The sequence below is a fragment of the Notothenia rossii genome, assembly GCF_949606895.1.
Source record: "Notothenia rossii genome assembly, chromosome: 6".
Taxonomy (NCBI): Eukaryota; Metazoa; Chordata; class Actinopteri; order Perciformes; family Nototheniidae; genus Notothenia; species Notothenia rossii.
The window spans coordinates 10603487-10623182 of NC_136909.1; the positions used below are offsets into that span (position 1 = coordinate 10603487).

Below are 19696 nucleotides of genomic sequence, written 5' to 3' on the forward strand. Positions count from 1 at the left end.
TCTGTTTGCGTGACCACCATCCTGACCCTGGCAACTCGCCGCTTAGACCCAGTGCCTCCAACATGACTTTATATGGATGCATTCCATCCTTACTGTGAGTGACTGGTAACTGAATCATTTGGGATATGTCATCACTATGTACAGCTCCTGAATGTATAGGTCTCTTTGTATATATTTAAAATAACCCATTTATTTAACTTTTAATATCATACAGAATGTAATAGAACTTGATTTCTACTGCCTGTTTTCATTCTAATAAAATGTTGACATTTGCTGGCATCTTTGTCAGGATGTGTGGCACCTTCACAAGAATGCACATAATGAACTGCACCTTCTGAACAAATGAACTCGGACACTTTAAAAAGGGAAGTACTTGGCACTTTATTGCATCGGGTCCACTAATAAATAGTGCCCCACGCCCTCAGTAACAGATGTTGCTAGGATTCAGTGCAGCATCTTTTGTCAACGCCTCCAGTCAAGAAATCTAAATCTGCTAACCTCATGTACGTGCTTTTTTTTGTTGTTGTACCTGTAACATTGTCCAGTTTTCAAAACCTTACACTGGTTCAGGAGGAACTCAATGAAGGGGGGGGGGGGGGAGAATTAAAGTTAAGGCTGGATTGCATAAGCAAGATAAATATATTTTGAACCTAACATGTGATGACTGAAAAGGAAAGCAAACAAGCACTTTCTATTTCTTCACTGTGTGTGTGTGTGTGTGTGTGTATATACAACATCTCCCTTTCTAATACAGACATTATGGGACACACACATAGCTGACATTTTTTTATCTAAATAAACATCTGCAGCATGACACCCTACCATAAAACTATACATGTCCGCTTTAGGCTTCGAAGCATCCTTCCATGACCCAATCGACCAACATCAGTACACGTTTGGCTACAATATACGATAACATATCAAATATATGTTTTGGTTTACAACTGCCAAAGTGATTTTTGGTACGACAGGGCATTTCAAATGACAGTAAGATTCACATTTTAAATCAGAATAACTTCAATAATACAAAAAAAGACATTAAATATAAGAAAAGAAAAAAGGTTAGCTACAAATGGTCCCAATTGCAGGAGTCGTGGTGGAGAGGCGTGGGCTGGAAACTGTGAGAAACTTCTACTCCATGTCAGTAACTTCATCTCACTTCAGTTTAAATGAAAACCTTACCTCAGCAATAAGGCCAGTATAAGAGTCATTATGCAGAAAAAGCTTTAAAGTAATAGCAGAGCGAGTGTGAGGTAACACAATCTGAGTAAGAGGCTTCTACTCGCAAACCAATCCCACCAAGACTAGGGTTTAATATTGAAATGCAAGGTTCATACAAAGGACAAACTTGTGAAACCTACCCAAGAAGGTTTCTTACACAGAAGTGTCTTCAAGCTTTTTCTGTGATTTTGCTCCTTTATTGAGATGAGAGTCCTCAGAAGAGAGCGAGTGTAACAAGGTAAGCACAGGCAAACTGCGCTGCAATTACCAATACGTGATGACATGTGGCGTGGAATGAATTAAGGCGGTCGTTTACTATAGATTAAAGACACTTCAAACGATTAGCTGCCAAAGAAAAATATCCATATTGCAGGAAAGGAAGAAAAAACTAAAGCCATGAAGGTCTGTAAAACCAAACTCCTGTCAGCTATCACAGCAGCTCCTAGTGATGCTAATCAGCACAAATAAATATGTAACTGTCAGTTGCTACAGATTCACAACCAGCCCAGACCTCCCCACCACACACAACTGCTTCTCTAACAGTAAAATAACAACGACGCCATTGGATTTTAGGAGAATATAGACAGTGAGAGAATACGCAACAGTGGGATACACAACTGTTGGCTAAAAGATTGCATTAAAAATAACGTTGTTTTCTCTTGCTTTCTGCATACAGGCGCTCCCTCTCCGTCTGTATGAGTGAACGTCCGCTTGGCTTCTGTTGTCGGGATGAATGATGCGTCTCTCACTCCACGGTCACTGACTTGGCCAGGTTTCTTGGGAAATCCACCTGTAGTTAAACACAATAAGTTATTTACTACACGATGAACAATAGCCCTTTAAATGAACAACAAGTCAGACGGGGTATAAGCAGGAATCCTGAAGTCAGATGTAAACACCTTTTAAGACCTTTTTAAAAAGACCCTTTCCATACATTTTAAGACCTCATCGCCACTTTGAGTTCTAACCGGTTACCTTGGCGACACACTTTACCTCACATCGACTATATACAGTATTGATTGTCCTTCCTCCTTATCTTCCAACCATTTGGACGCAGACTTGCATTTCCCCATAACGATATTGCTTAGCAACCGGCGTAAACGGACCTTCGCGCGCTATCAAGCAGTGAGCGTGCAATGTCCTGTTCAGATGACGTCAGATCCAACGGGATGCCATAAATAAACTACACAGAATCACACTACACACCTACGCAATGATTACATTCAGGCGCACTGTAGAATACAACCTCTTTGGACAATTTATAAACTTATTGAAAACAAGCTACAAAATGTAATACCTTGGAAAATGCCGTTAAATAATTTTGAATAGCATTCATTTTCGCTAAATTGATTTATCCACTTTTTAAGACCCCGCGGACCCCCTGAAGTAAGACAGGTTTCCTGCTGACTAAATGCTAAGTTGGATTTACCAAAAAGACATTTTATTGCCAGTGATATAATGCTCCTCCATTACTTTAAAAACAGACTTCAGATGCTTGGACACTTTTATAAGAGAGGGAGGGCGGAGTGCAACAGAGCTGTAACAGCAGCCCAATATGGCACAGTTATAAATAGCTATGGCTTAAAGAGCTAACTGGGATGCAGTGTGAGGACATGTCTCTGAAGTGAAGTGCTCCACACGGACAATATTCACATGGTGTACTTCAGTTAAGCTGTTTACTTTGTGCTTTGACATCATGTTATGAAGCAGAGTCAGGGAAGTCTACACACAGTTCAACAGCTAGCCCAATCCTGTTTAAAAAGTAAGCAACTTGTGAAAATTAAGAGACAATAATACGAGTAATGGTCACATACTGTTCTTTATCAAATCTGTTAAACTAACAAATGACATGCCTCAATTTCAGGGCTCGTATAGTCTGAGACACAGATGCATGGAAACATTGGGAATAATTAAACTAGCAGGCTTTACAGAAGCTAACAAGAACAATTAATACAAAGTAGTGCTTAAATGTGTGATAGCAGAGGATGTGGTCCTCTCCAACACAGCACAGCAAAACTGGTACACAAAATGTGACCAAAGGGAGACTGTATGTCAACACATTGGGATGTTTAATAAATACTACATACAATTGAAATCCTTTTTTACGGCAGCTAAACTTATTATCTCCAGTGTCCTGAGTTACACACTTTGACTTAAATAACAATAATGGTTTGAGTTAAGAGCACTGTGATCTGCACATAAACACTGCATGTGGTTTATTTCTGGAAGTGGATGTCGATGCCTTTGCCACCGGACGGGTTCACAGACAAATAATCCAGGAGACTGAAAGTACAAACGCATCTCCGCTAAAATAAGGGGCTTTGAAGTCCACATCTTAATGTAAACTTGTAAAGTCTTACTGAACCACGGCAACATGACAACGTTTCCATTGGTCCCTCTTCTTTAGAGAAGACCAGGAAGTGATGGATACACGGATCGTGTTCAAATCAAACGGCACGCAATGACTCTAAATAATAATGATCACGCCACCAAACACACATTCAGACTAAAGTAACCAGCCTGTTTTGAAATTGTAAGAAGTAGAAAGTAGGCCTACAGGTATTTGTTTTAAAAATGTAAGAAGTAAAAGTAAAAAGTCGTCAAAACTGATACCAGAAAGATGGACCGCTTATCGGTCGGGTCTTTTAACGGTACTTTTAGAGTAAAAAATTAGGTAAACTAACTAAACAAATTGTAAACAAAACTAACTAAATTAAATAAATAATATTTCACAACAAAAGAAACAACAATGTTTTAACAAATCGTATTAAGTAATGTGATGACAGAATTGTAAACAGAATAGCTGAAACTTTAACAAAATAAAGAGTAACTCAGTTACCTCTAATCATTAACCCATGTTTGTATAACTGAGTTAACTCCGTGTGTTGCTGCTAGCATACATAACACCTGACGTGGAAACATTACTCGTGGATGAGGCTACAGAGCTTCTAGAAAGACAGTCGAACCCGGTGCATTCCTCCGTCTGAATGTGGTGCACTTTTGCTAAATGTTTAGACCAGGGGTGTCAAACTCAAGGCCCGGGGGCCAAATCCAGCCCGCCACTTCATTTGATGTGGCCCACAAGAGCTTGCAAAGAATATAATCAGTTTATTATAAGGTTACATGCCGCTTTATAGGAGCATGGTGCCCATAAACTACATGTCCCACAATGCATCTCATTTTTCTGAAATGCACACTGAAGAGACTTGCAATTATTTGCCCTAGACTTCTGCTTTCAGACGTAGTTAATTATGAAGTTATTACCCTAGATAATAATCCAATGCAGAGGAAATATTGTAAAATAATACATTATTTTATATATGTTATATATTTATCTATGTATATTTATATAGTCTTGAAGTTACCACCGGTCCTTTGAGTGCAACCATAATTCTAATGTGGCCCGCGAGGAAATTGAGTTTGCCACCCCTGGTTTAGACAAATAGCTCGTGTTACCGCCCTTACAAGCTAAACTCTTATTGCTACGAGTATTGTCCACCTCGAGACGGGTAAAGTTTAACCACACCTCGGAGCACGTTCTCTCTGCCGCGCGCCCGTGCGTGTGTGTGTGTAGCAGCTGCGTGTGTGTAAACGGCCCCGCCCCCTCGCACACAGACGGGGGAGAGAGATCTCTCTTCTGGATTGGAAAGATCGGAAATACTAAAAAATAATCATAGACGCATTTTGCAGTCTTTTTGCATATTAGAAAAGGAGATAGCGACACTAAAACTGCACTATAATGTTTGTGTAGCCATAATACATGATGCATATTTTTTTTAAACGTCTCCGGTACCGATAAAAAGACAGATAACGTCGGAGCTTAACGGTACCGCGGTCTTTAATAACTCAGCCCCGGGGCTCGGTACACCTCCCTACAGATAAGGCAAAACATCTCAACTATTAAACACCTGAACTTTTGAAACAACATCCATAACATAACATTCATCTGGCTGCAATTTAGAAACTATTCATCTAATATATCATATTCCAATCACTTGTAGATAGACTCTTATTGCACTATTTTTACTTGCAGTACTTTTTCAGTTTTTTTCTGTGTTGCACTGTTGGGGGAGCCTGTGACCTAAGACTTTCATCGTCATAACTACACTGTAGCTATGTACGTATGACCAATAAAAGCCTTGAACCTTGATCCTCTGTCGGAACCGTCAGGACACTCAGGGCCAGTACTCACGTCGTATCCTCGGAGCACGGCCAGGTGGAAGGACAGCAGCTGCAGCGGGATGACGCTCAGGACGCCCTGCAGGCAGTCCACGCAGTGCGGCACTTTGATGGTGCGGCTCGAGTTCTTCGCCGTCTCGTAATCGTCTTTGTCGCAGATCACGATGGGGCGGCCCTGGAAATCAAACAAAGCAAATGAACGTCAACGTGGTCCTAAACTTGGATCTGTAAAAAAAACACCCTCCTTCTTCCAGCGATGTCAGCTGATTTTAACACCTCTTAAAGCCACATCTGCTGCAGATTACCAACAGCGGTGATGTCACGCTGGACCCCTCCCTTGTGTTTATTGAGGTGAAGGATCGGGGGTGTGACGCAGGACAGGACTGTGGAAATCAACCTGACATGCTAAATGTGCTGCGGTCATCAAGGGTTCAGAGAGTTAAGGTTTTAATACGGGACGCTTTAGATGTTCTCAATAACAATGACGGTATCACAGATTAGATTTCGATGTTTGAAAATGTGAGTTTTTAAACAATTTGCAAGGTCGATCACTGGACATTGCAACAGTATATTTTAAATCTGGATTGTTTTTGTTTGAATATTAACTAAATCTTGATGTATTAAGAACTACTTTTAGTTAATATTCAATGTCAAGGTACATTTTATTATCCCAATAGGAGAAATGTGAGTGCTCAAGGTGTATGAATAGACAAAAAGGACATCTAAACAGATATCATTACATCTGTACGTGATTTTAATACACAATTATATATTCTTCAGATTTTTTCAGTCACGATGACGGCACAAAAAAAAACATTCTTTTAAAATCGGAATAAAATGTAGATCCGTTCCCAAAATGTATCGTTCATTTGTTAACCGTAATAGATTCGATGTTTGTTTCCAGAGCATTTCACTGAGTGAATCCTGAAGTCAAATGTAATACCTTTGTTTTAATATTTCCTATATTCTTTGTATCCTTATTTTGTAAATAAATAAGAGGTGTACAAGATGTATATAATCGCAAACTGGGAAATTGTGCAGGCATCCACTCGTAACATCTGATTCGTTGAGGTGTGTGTAGTTCTTACCTGGCGGGCAACAATCTGCTGCAGTGCGTTCTGACATTTGTTGTAGGTGTGGTCCCTCATGATGATCATGATAACCGGCATGAGTTTATCCACCAGAGCCAGGGGGCCGTGCTTCAGCTCTCCAGCCATGATGCCCTCTGAATGCATGTACGTGATCTCCTTGATTTTCTAAGCAGAATAATGGAAAGAAACACGGGTTGAGTCAATCTACGCTTAGGTAAAACCACAAAACTCAGTCCATCCCAAAGTCAACTTTATTGTCGATCTTTCAGTTTGTGAGTGCAGAGAGAGAGAGAGATCGAAATACCGTTTCCCTTAATTCCGAATACGAAACAAATATATATATATACACAATCAAAAGACACATTTATACATATGTACACATTAAGACCCAACTATCGGTATGAACACTAGTTTTCTAAGATTAAGATGCATATTCAAAACAATGATCTCCAATATTAGATATCTACATTCTTTGGTTTCTTAGTTTAAATAAAAAGGCAAAAATATTTCCTGCAGTTAAATATAACTGTTATGAAGCCCTTAAGGGACAGCATTCAGAGAGAGGAGGATGTGTGTTCTCACCAGAGCTCCTTCCAGGCAGGTGGCGTAATGGTAGCCTCGGCCCATGATCAGCACACTCTTCTGCTCGTACAGCTCCATCGCCAGCTTCTGGATCTCATCATCCAGAGCCAGCACGTCCTTTATCAGATCTGTAAAAGACATGACCAGAACAAATATGCAATTGTGGATTTGAAATGTGGCCAAATCCTAACATGTGATGATGTCAACTGTCCAGTGTTCATTTCGTCAACGAAAACTGTGACGAAAATTTTTCGTCAACAACCTTTTTTACATGACTAAGACGAGACGATGACGAGCTAAAAATAGATTCTTGATAACGAAAACTATGACGAAATGTATATTTAGTTTTCGTTGACGAGACGGGACTAAGGTGTTAATGGTGGACTGTCGGACATTCAAAATGCAGCATATTTTCCCCCAAGTGTCCATCTTGTCTGTCAAAATACATCTTACGTTTCTAACTTGCAATATCATTATTTCCGCTCTCTTCACTCCAGAAGAGCGATCTCCCTGTGTATCTCTGTGTGCGGGGGGCGGGGCCTAACAGACATGCGTTCAGAGAGTATAGAGACACATTGACAAAAAGTTGACCAAAATGTAATTTTTCATCCACTAAAAGTTGACTAAAACGTTTTGAGTTTTTGTCGACTAAAACTAGACTAAAACTACGAAGGATAGGAATGACTAAAAAGTGACTAAAACTAATAACCATTTTCGTCTAAAGACTAAATCAAAAACAGCTGCCAAAATTAACACTGCAACTGTCTTACTGTCAACATGCTGCTCCCATCAAATGCTGGAACTCATAATGTCACAATGAGGGAGATTCTATCATATGCTTTAGATCCAGAGAAGCCACAGCCTACAGCGCTCTCTTCCCCTGATCCCGCTCTCATCGCATCACTTCCTCATCCAAGAGGATTGTATAAACAAATATGAACCATGCTTTGGGTTCACTTGATCTCTGCTCGGAGGGCTGGCTTTCTATCCCTATTCATTTTGATCTCACATGTGATCAGGACTTCCGTGTCTTGGCTTCATTTACCTGGGAGGACTCTCAGGCCCTGGATTATCTCTCGGCGTCGGGGCTGCATGGAAATCCTGTCGTCGCTCATCAACAGCGCAAACATGATGAGGGCCACGAACTGGCTGGTGTACGCCTGCAGAGCACAGTGTGTGTTATTAGCGTTAGATTTACATTTCAACTTCTGGGTCGAATTTCAACTTTGCAGAATCTTTTTTTTATTTTTATATATAATCTTGGGTTGTGTTTGGTTTCATGAAAAGTGCTCCATTTTATAATAAAATAAACATTAAAATCAACTAAATTCAAGTTAAAAGTGCAATAGATACGTTGGAAAAAATGTGCACATTGTACTACAATATATAACAACAATACATACTTAAAAATGTGAATATTAGAATGTATATAGTAGTGTAATATTACTAATTAAACCAGAGTATTCCTTGAAAAGTATAATACTTAATGAGTATTATAGGATTAGAATAAGTGATAGGAATAAGAAAACAGCCGTCTAATTACCCTTCTAACTGAATACAACTGTGCTAAGACCCTAACCCTAATATACAGTCTATGGCTAAGACACGTGCACAAATGGTTATAGAAAACCAAGTCCTACTGTAACCAAACTTATCGAGTATAATAAATTATAAGTTTTCTGTTTTGCAGCTAAACTAACAAAAAAGAGCAGCAACCAGATCTCAAATGGAGTCTCTCTCTCTCTCAGTTTAGTTCTTTGTGCATGTGCTTCATGTCCCTCTGTTTAATTATACTAAACTCTGTCTCAGTAATAATCTGCACCAGATGAGAATAGAAGGAGAGTTTGGATTTAGTACATGTCAAGCAGCAAGCAGAGGAGCTCACTAAAACCAATTGTTGCTCATCCTGGAAAACTGTGTGAACACACAACATCCCGTCAGAGCGCACACCCTCTGATCATTCTGCAAATGTCACCGCGGCAGATCTGAGACTCCATGCCTGCCTGCCGTCATCCCCACGCACTTCGTCTCCTTTCCTTCATCTGCAGGCACGTTTGGAGGCCTTCCATGCCCATTAGAGAGATTGAATCAGTGCTCCAGTGAAGCCAAGTCATTTCACGGGACCCTCTGGACTCAGACATGCCAGTGTCTGTTGCCAAGAAAATGGCTGTAAACCCTTTACACTGTTTTTTCCCCTCCTCCAGACAACACGCTAACCACAGCCCCTCAGAACTCTGACCGTCTGTGCGAGCGAGTCAGAGGTGGCAACATATTTATTCAACATAGTCAACTGTGGGATTCTCCAAGTGTTCATGTCATCAACTTCTTAGCGTGTTTCATACATAACATGCCAACAGAGATGAACCCCCTTACATAAACACATTTATGTTCAAAGAGATGCAGTTGTTGACTAGAAACTAACGATGTGACGGATACTGCACTGTAATCCATACAGTCTCCATTTCATTAGTTGACCTGCCAAAAGGATTCACATTTTGACAGCTTCAAAATGTTCTCGTCTCCAAATTATTCCGTAAATCTTGAATATGAACATGCGAAATGGAAAAGGCTGTTTTCTCCTTTTTATTTTTGCTTATCCCGTTGAAAATAGAAGCAATGAAGAGGATGTTTGTGTGTCACATGTAGGCCTGCACGATTTGGGGAAATAATCTAATTGCGATTTTTCTGACAGATATTGCGGTTGGATTTGCGATATTTGTTTTTAAGCGACCCAACGGACGTTTATTGTAAAATGCGGCCATATCTCCGGCTAGGAAGGTCGTATCAACGTGCTCCTGTCTCTAGCACCCCCGCAGCCCGAGCTACGAGAGAAAGAACTAAACTTACATGAAACTTCTGTTGGGTTGCTTTAAAGTCAAGCTTCAGTTTAAGATTTACCCTGTAATAGAAACATGTGATGGAGCATTACTAACCTGACTCAGATGGTTTGTTTCACCAAACCATCTAGGAAAGCTCCATTGGAAGCCATTTGGAAAAAAAAAAAATTGAAAAATACTTGGCAGGTGATTGGATCAATCTGTCTATCATGGGCCACTTCTGATTGGTTAACAATGGCTGGTACATGTAGAGCACAGCACTTCTGATTGGTGTGGATGACTGACACACGAGAAGAACGAAAAAACAAAAACAGAATCGCAGGCTTTGCGATTTGATAAATTGCATCCTTTCAAAATCGCGATTTCGATTTAAAATCGATGAATCGTTCAGCCCTAGTAACATGTGTGTATAGTGCAGGGATTTGACGAGCTAGGTTGCAGCATTTGGTGGAGTTGGGTTTGGGTGTGTGGCCCAGGCAGCCAAGCAGTTAATGATGGCGTCTCCGAGGCGTGCTCTGGGACTTTGGCGCAGAGAGAGAGTCCCCGAGCCAAGCCTGTCCCCAAGCCAAGCCTAAGGGCCGGGCCAACTGAGGCGGGGGCTCCTCTACTTCTCGGTCCAAATGAGCAAAGCCTTTTGGTTTAGTAGAAGGGGATTGGGGGGGCCGGGGGGAGGCAGAAAATGAAGGACCCTGTCTTGACGTGCGTTGAGATGAGAATATCAGGCTCATTCAATCCCCGAGGGTTCAGAGGAGGAAAATGTCAGGAGGCGGGGGGGGACTCACGATGGAGTTTTCATCTGGGCTTCATGCAGTGGCCGTTGAGTTCATTCACGAGATAATTCCACAACTTGGTGGACACAGTTTTGTCAAAGTCAGAATCAAAAGGTCAGTTCAAAGATATCAAGTGTTTTCTCCAAACCAGTTGCCATCTACGCATGCAATTACTTTCAGGGATTTGATGTGAGGTGCACCTCCTCACTCAGGAGAAAATGGGACCGTTTTTCGGGGACACATCGGGGGGGGGTTTTCTCAACTGAGCAATATGAAGTTTATGCAATGGAAAAGATGTAGCTATATTTTGTATTAAATGTAATATTTGATAACAGATCATGTCACATGTATATTTGTCTCCAACAGGTATGTACTCTCCAAAGGTATTGACAAACAGCCAGGTAAGACAATGTCAGAGTGTAGCAAGGGCGAGAAAGAGAGAGAGGGGGGTGTGACATGCAAAGGTCCCAAGGCTGGAATTTAAAACCAGGCCATTGCCGTTATATGGCAAGCAATGTAACTCAGCTAACAAGCACCTCCAGGTTATGGCATTTTGTGCGACCTTAGCCTTCTTGCAGAGGAAGAGACCGTACACAATCCCCAGACATCGCAGCTCTCTAGAATTCACAAAGACAGGCTCACCTTGGTGCTGGCTACTCCGATCTCAGGCCCAGCGTTGATGTGGACTCCGCAGTCGGTCTCCCTGGAGATGGAGCTGCCCACGGTGTTGGTGATTCCCACGGTCAGAGCTCCTCTCTCCTTAGAGTAGCGCAGGGCCATGAGGGTGTCGGCAGTTTCCCCTGGGGGATGGGCAGGAGTAAAAAAAATCATTTAGACAACGGTTTATGCAATGGAACAGAAGCAACAGCTCTGACAATATAGTAATGCTGATGTATTAGTTGGTTAGGAAATGGCCTTTCCACTAAAACGGGGCTGATTTGAAACAGCTTAACCGTCTCACAAATATCAGACACATTCAGAAGGCTGCAGCAGAACAGAGAGAAAACTCAGCTGTGCTGCAGACGCTTTACAAGGCTCAAGACGAGCATAAGAACAGATCAATCTTCCAGGAGGGGAAAGTGGACAAATGGGGAATGTGTATTCAGATGAAGTCCAGATGGCACCCGCCTGCTCACCTGACTGGCTGATGAAGAAGCAGACGTCGTCTCGGAAGACGGGGGTGTTTCTGTCCAGGAAGTCACTGGCCAGCTCCACCATGACCGGCAGCTCGGTCAGCTCCTCCAGGACCTGCCGGGTCTGGGGAGGAAAGAAAAGCACTGCTCGGCATCATCCAGCTCACAACCGAAAAGCGTGCTCAAACCTCACCTGTGTCCACATTACAGACACGACCGGCTAGTTAACGTGGAAACGCAAAACAGACATGTTTCCCGTAATGTGCGTTTACAGCAAAGAAGAGAAAGCATTAGGAGAGTGGTTACTCACCGCTACCCCAGCATGGTAGCTGGTCCCGCAGGCGATGAGGATCAGCCGGCGACACCTCTGGATCTCTTTGATGTGGTCCTTCAGTCCACCCAGGGTCACTGAAAAACAAACAGCTAATCCATCATGCTACTCTATTAGTTTCCAACTCATTACAAAAAGGTCCGCCCAGAGCCCATGAGAGAATCTTTTAAGACGACAAGTGTGTAGCTCATTCAAATGTTCTTAAGCACATGTGTAGTTCATCTTGGATACATACTTAACTTCCCTTGTGTTCAAACTAAGATGTTTATAACAAAGTGACAGCAAGGCTAGTCATCTGAACAAACTAATACATGTGCTTTGCTTAGAATACATCCTTAACCAGAGGCATTTGAGCATGCGTTTCAGCATCATGCACGGTAGGACAGAGCAGAAAATAGTGCACCCATTAGCCGTTTGATTACATGAACGCCCGACTGAGCAAACGAACCTGAGTTGTTCTCGAAGTTGAGTCTCCCCCTCATGGTATTGACCACGGACTCGGGCTGCTCAAAGATCTCCTTCTGCATGAAGGAGCTGTAGTTGCCTGTGGTGGGAGGGTCAGAAATCAGTTCAACCTTTCCACTCTTGAAGAGGTTTGATGCCTCTTAAGAACACATTGATGGACTTTTTTTATAAAGTGTGAGCCCACATGTGACCGTCTGAAAGGGTCTTCTCGACACAGATTAAGTGCCTGAAAAAGCAAACCACAAGCTCCTGGAGAAGCATGAACATCTTTACAATGTGTTACTGATAAATCAGGCTTTGTTTGGAACGCGGGGAGTTACTGTTGCTTTGTTAAAGTGGTCAAAGGGTAAGGCATCCTTTAAATGTTGTAAAAGCAAACATGAGACAAAGGGAGATAGTGTTTTTCCATCAATAATAATCAGTGACACTGAACTATGAGAGTGTTTTTCGAGCCAGCCACTGACAGCAATTTGGGTCATGCATGATTTTGGTTATTCAGCAGAAAGGCTCCAGAAAGTGAAACGGAGGAAAGGCTGAGTAATGACAGGACCACAAAGGAATGTAGAGAGCAGCCAGCATCAGTTTACCTCTGCCCTCTGCTGGATGACTCGGGAAGAGTGAGTGGAGAAGAAGGTGATTTAGAAAGTCACATTTCTCTTTGTGTGGACGGCTCAGAGGTTTAAGTGTTCACAGCGATCTGGGATACGCAGAGTGAGGCACGTCACCCATTTTATGCAACATTTCAGCTGGGAAAATTAACACATGTTTCTATTCAATCAATATGTCCTTCTTTAAAACTGCAACGATTAGCTATTTGTTTTTCCCAGGTTCTCACATGAGGGTGTTCTGCTCCGTTTGCAACCATGAGCTCTAAAGCTTGCTCTATGGGTCGGTTGACAAAAATGTCCCCACCCTTTGGCGGCCTCAGTTCATCGCCCAGAGAAACATTTGGAATGAGATCAAGTGGATGTGAGGTTTTGTGTGAACGCATGAATGCTGGATAGCTGTTTCCAAATTGCACTTGTTGTCATACAGAACGGTCTGGCTTTGCACTGCTGTTTGGATAAAATACCAATGTAAAGACTTCACTGGGTCCTGAGAAGTGGAGACAGCCGTTTCCCCCACTTTTGACTAAATACATTAATTAAAAAAATATTCTGCAGATTAACCAATAATTTAAAAAGTGAGATCATAACAATGCAGCCATAGTCCAAATTAGGGCTGAACGATTAAGCGATTTGAAATGACGCAATTATCAAATCGCAAAGCCTGCGATTTTTTTGTTTTGTTTTTTTGGTTCTTCTAGTGTTTCAGTCATCCACACCAATCACAAGTGCTGTGCTCCACATGTACCAGCCATTGTTAACCAATCAGAAGTGGCCCATAATAGCAGGTCATAGACAGATTGATCCAATCACCTGCCATGTATTTTTGAAATACTTTTCCAAATGGCTTCCAATGGAGCTTTCCTAGATGGTTTGGTGAAACAAAGCATCTGAGTCAGGTTAGTAATGCTCCATCACATGTTTCTATTACAGGGTGAATCTTAAACTGAAGCTTGACTTTAAAGCAACTCAACGGAAGTTTCATGTAAGTTTAGTTCTTTCACTCGTAGCTCGGGCTGCGGGGGTGCTAGAGACGGGAGCACGTTGATACGACCTTCCTAGCCGGAGGTATGGCCGCATTTTACAATAAACTTCCGTTGGGTTGCTTAAAAAAAAATATCGCAAATCGAATTGCAATATCTGTCAGAAAAATCTCTATTAGATTATTTCCCCAAATCGTGCAGCCCTAGTCCAAATTAAAGGAGTGTTTTCCCCTTTTGAGGGGAGTTATGTGATATAACTGATACCTCTCCTATGTCTGTAGAGTAAATATGAAGCTGCAGCTAACATGCACTTAACTTGGCTTAGACAAAGAGTGAGAACAGAGGGAAACAGCACGAAGAGGCAACCAGCTGAGACCCTGGGAGGTTATTGGTCCCAGCAAACAGTCATGTGATGTTTGAGCCAAGAAAGTCCCACTTCTCATCCAAGTCTCAACAATAAATAAACTCAAATGTAACTTATTTTCAATTACAGCTCAAATATCCACTTTAAAACTCATTACCCTTTGTTTAATTAACAAAGCTATAAACATTCAACCATGCTCCTCTGTACTTCTATCTTTTGACTGCACTAAATGTCAGCTCAGGCTCAGATAGGGAAGTTGAGGGCGATACATTCCTACAACAATCATCGTATTGACAGAGGCTGGCCTGGGAGTGCAGCTGATACAGTGGGTTTGTAACGAGCTGGATGATAAGAAGGGCGGCCCTCAGGGCAGGAAGTTAACAGCCAGCTCAGCTAAACAAGCAGTTCAAACAAACAGATCAAAGACTTGGCCCTCCACTCACCCTTCATGATCTGCTGCAGCTCCATCTGCAGCGTCTGGATGGCGCGGGCTGGATAGTCTCCGGCCGTGCGCTTTATCCTGTGAATGGACAGACGGCCTTCCACCACGGCGGCCACATCGTCGTCCTCCAGGAAGATCACCCGGTTTGTGTGCTCGATCACTGCGCTGTGGCGACAAGAGAGGCGAGCGGAAGACAACGTCAATAATTTGATTCAAAATGAAGTCTAAAGTTTGGAACTTCGGTGAGAAAGAAATCTAATTAAAAAAGGCTGATGCAAAGACGTGGGTATGTGCTAACCTTGCATCGGAGGCAAAGTAATACTCGACAGATTTCTCATCCACAGGGAACAAGCAGGTGTCCCGGTCCGACCTGGGTAGGGCAGTGCAGCCTTTCTTGTCTTTAGTGGCTGAAGACAAAAAGAAATGAGCCTCAGTCACACTCCTGCCATCACACATGGATCATTGAGAATACAAACTGAAACTTACTGGAGCGGTAGACCACAGGAATATGATCTGAGGACAGCTTGTGATCACACCTCACTCCCATCAGCAGGGGACTTCCCCTCCTACACAGAAACTATTTTATGAGCAAACAAAACTTCAGTCTGAAGTAGTTGCAATACGTTTGACAGCATCAGTAGGAATGTACCTTGTGCCAACTGCCTCTCCGGGGTAGTGGACGCTCTTGAAGACCAGGGCAAAAGCTCCTTCCTGGTGAGGGGAAGAACAAATCAATCAAGACAGGCTTTTTTATCAGCTGATCAATATAAGAGCAGCAGTGTGCATGAGCAGGTCCTCACCAGCTGCTGGGTCACTCGTTCCACCAGTGTTGCGAAACTGATGTCGTTATTCTCCCTGTTGTCAAACATGTACTTCACCAGCTTGGCAATGCTCTCCGTGTCAGTCTCTGACTCAAACTCGTAACCTTTGCTCTCCTGTGGAGGTGGGGAAAAAGAGTTAGTCCTGTTTCATATCAGAGTGGTCAACACATGAAAGAAATGTATGCTTACCAAGAATTTCCTCAGGTCTTTGTAATTGGTGATGATTCCATTGTGAACGACAATGAACTCTGTAGACCAGAAAGATAAACAGAAACTTTAAGACACCTGAAACCAGATCAAAAAACCTGAGCTGTAAAATGTTAAACTTTGTGCTGTGTGTTAGCTCTCAATCTTCAAACACAACTGACCATTGGTCTTGTCAGACCGGTGGGGATGGCTGTTAACTGGGCTTGGCGCACCGTGGGTGGCCCAGCGGGTGTGAGCAATGCCCAGATGGACGTCAAACTCCACATCCATTTCAATATCCTGCTGCTCTAAAAAGGTCAGACAAATACAGGAGTGTTTAGTATCCAAAATGCAACAAAGTATAAAGAATGAAAATTCAGATGAATGTTTGATTCACGGTACTTACTGTTGATCTCCTCATCAAGCATCTTCACTTTTCCACGTTGCTTGATCAGTTGGATGGACTTGGCATTTGTCTCCCAGTCCTTTCCATTTCCAGCATCAATTCCCACACCTAACCAAATACAAATAAGTGAGCATGAGAGTGAATTAGAGTGCATGAAGTATACAAAAATGTATATGATAACTGTATGGTTTCCCATTTGTTGTGGTCCAATGCCAGAACAGAACTCCAACATAACATGCAGCTACATTTAACCAAAACATTAGAACAAAACTTCTTCCCATACAGAACATAGTCTTCACATACAGTACATAGTCTTCACATACTGTACATAGTCTTCACATACTGTACATAGTCTTTAGTACATAGCTACATTAATGGTGCGGTAAGTGTAACCCATAAACACAATAACGGCTGTTCAATTATTTAGGGTCAACATCAGTCTTGCTTGGCGGGAACAAAGAAAAACAAATGGTGATAAGGCGATTCTAACGCTGTATTATTGTCCAAATAAACAAACTTCACCATCAGCAAATTGGGCATTATCAGAAAAAAGCTCTCCTGGAAGACAGTAAGGGGAACGTGAATAAAGAGGCCTGATTAAAAAAGTGTGTTGTTGTTGTTGATGATATGAGCTTTTTAAATGCCTCTCACCGGCTGAGTCGTAGCCTCTGTACTCCAGTCGGTGCAGACCTTTGAGGAGGATCTCAAGGATGTCCCGACGAGTCCTCGGCACATGGTAGTTGAGATATGCAAAGATTCCTGGGCAGAGGAAGGAATAGAATATCAAGCCACTGAAGATGTAAGGAAGAAAAATGACTATCCCTGTGAAATGGCTTAGCATAATAATACAACACTATAAATACCTTTTTTGAATATATATATATATATATATATATATGTGTAGATTATCAGGAAATAAAAAATGTGTGCAAAAAAAGAAATAATCCGTGTTCTACTGTCATTACATGATACTAAAATCTTTTTGGAATTGTTTATTTGTAAAACTTTAAATTATTAAATATAAAGATATTGACAATCCAACCAACACTTACAATAAGAATGAATATGAAAATGCGGCTGATGAAACCAATGAAAGTGTAATGTGATTCTTACGAAGTAGGACAGGCTCTACTTTGAGATGACAGCCACCCTTTATTTACAATTCAATACATTGGAGGTGAGTTGTGCATAATGCACAAAACCAGTCTAACAGGAGCACAGACTAAACTAAATCCTTGGCAGTAAGACCTGCTTAGAGACAATTGAGTATATCGATAGGCAATGGCATGGGTGTTTCCCAAGCTGATATCTTCTGTCTAGGGAGCGAGGTGCAGGTGTCAAAACAACACGTGACATCTCATTCAAAATATTCCTGTTACTCAACGGTGCAATAACCGACCCTCATCAATCCCTATTTTAGTGTTTCAATGACACATTTCAGCAATAATCCCCTGTCTTTCCTGCGGGTACTTTGGACTCCTCTGCCAGTCCAGCAACTTACTCACACTGACTGACTGTCACCTTAATTAGCCAAAGGGGGGAAGGAATGAAATACAGCCCAGCTGCATAGCTAAGCATTAACAGATACATGCAAATGTAGAGCCAGAGAGCTGCCTGGTCCAACAGAGCATTCATTCAGATCAGCAGGAGACGGGGGGGAGGCAGTTAGGGGAATCTCCACAGGAAAGTGTTGCAGCAGCAGGCAGAAGGCACAATACCAACCTTTGTTAAAGAAATATGTTGATCATAGAAAACTGAACACGAGAACACAAAGTGGCTTCTTGCCTACATGTCAGTAGATAATGAAATAGAAGCATGTGTCTTGGTTCCCTGAGAAAACCAACTCGTTTATCTGGTCTGATTGTGTGATTGAGATTGTAGTGAGCGTGATGGGAGACAGAGAGACATCAGCTATCAGGCGTGAAAGAAGAAGACAATCATGGACATGGACAGGTACTTGCAAAGTATCTCAAATACATTTGCCAAACTGATGACAAAGGAGTTGTTTTCCAGATACTTTATCGATCAAAGTTTAACGTAATGACATCGGTATGACCAGTGGTGTAAAGTAACTCATTTTGAGGTACTTTACTTGATTAATTTCATTTTATTTTTGTTTGCATTTCCATTCCAATAAAGTTCAGAGGTAAATATTGGACTTTTACTCTATTACTTTTATGTAGTACCTTTAGTTACTATGCAGATATAGATGAATGATAAACAATATGATCAACACTTAATTAAAACTCAAGTTACAACATGCTCTTGCTACCCAACAGTAAATAAAGTAATTCAAATGAGTTCCACCTTGACCAGCTTGATAAACACATGAATACATCAATGATTTTAATGACAACATATAAGATAGGATTGTGAAATGGGCCATTCTGCATAGCGAATACTTTTCTTTGGATACTAGGTATATTTTGATGCCAATACTTTTGTACTTTTTCTCGAGTAACATTTAGAAATACAGGACTATAACTTGTAACCAAGTTGTCATGCTCTCTGCTAGTTCTAATTGTATTGAAGTACACAATCTGAGTAGTTCTTCTACCTCTTAAGAGAACAAACCAGAGTGACAGACGCGCAGTGGAAAGTAGCGATGGACGTCATGTCACCGCAAATCACGTAAACTGCGTTGACAGGATGAAACATCCTATCCCTAGATATTGACTTGGCGTTAACGTCCAAAAAACACAGATATCATGTGACGTTGCAGCAAAAGGACACAGTGGTTTCTTTATATTTGGATAGCTAACAGCATCTCATGTAAGCTAACTCAGGTTAGCCACCCTTTAGCTAATTTCAACTGACTAACCTTTAGCCTGAGCCAATGATGCTGGCAGTACTTACAATTATACCGTTGCTGTTCTGGGAATAAGGAAACAAACCATTTTTTCCGCTGTATAGTATAAATGTAGAATTGATTCAGAACTCACCACACATGTCTTCAGTTCAGTTTGGCTGCCAGATACAGCTACTACGGTAGCCGGGAACGCCTGTCAATTCAACTTCGCCCACTTATTGTTTTCACTGAGTCAGAGCCAACCACCGTCCTCCATGGCAGCTTCTGATTGGTCGAAAGGCCTGTCAATCAAGGTATACCTACCGACGTAGACACTCCTGACGTGGCATCAGGATACAGATCCGTAGGCAGCACAGCCACCAGACACACAGCACACGTAAAGTCAACATTACTGCGCAATGCCTAGCCTGTGCCCTCTGCTACTGCAAAACCATGTAAAATAACTTATCAATAACATTTTAAATTACACAA

At 41.8% G+C, this 19696-nt stretch overlaps 1 protein-coding gene across 1 annotated transcript; it reads right to left on the bottom strand.

Moving 5' to 3' along the window:
* Positions 1-356: 356 nt before the first annotated feature.
* On the bottom strand, positions 357-19506 carry LOC307044061 (glutamine--fructose-6-phosphate aminotransferase [isomerizing] 1). The gene is made up of 19 exons (XM_079689089.1): positions 19359-19506; positions 17068-17175; positions 16417-16524; positions 16193-16318; positions 16014-16072; positions 15804-15938; positions 15653-15714; positions 15490-15569; positions 15302-15410; positions 15005-15168; positions 12593-12688; positions 12124-12221; positions 11817-11937; positions 11323-11480; positions 8119-8233; positions 7074-7201; positions 6489-6656; positions 5414-5575; positions 357-2011 (listed from the first exon to the last, which is right to left on the bottom strand). Exons 1-19 carry the CDS (start codon positions 19363-19365, stop codon positions 1967-1969), a joined length of 2049 nt encoding a protein of 682 aa, XP_079545215.1. The 5' UTR covers positions 19366-19506; the 3' UTR covers positions 357-1966.
* Between the last annotated feature and the right edge of the window lie 190 nt (positions 19507-19696).

Coding starts and splice junctions, on each gene's coding strand:
- LOC307044061 (XM_079689089.1), bottom strand. Junction 16,073..16,192: donor CCGGTCTGACAAGACCAATG/GTCAGTTGTGTT, acceptor TCTGGTCTACAG/AGTTCATTGTCGTTCACAAT. Junction 5,576..6,488: donor AGCAGATTGTTGCCCGCCAG/GTAAGAACTACA, acceptor TTTGATTTCCAG/GGCCGCCCCATCGTGATCTG.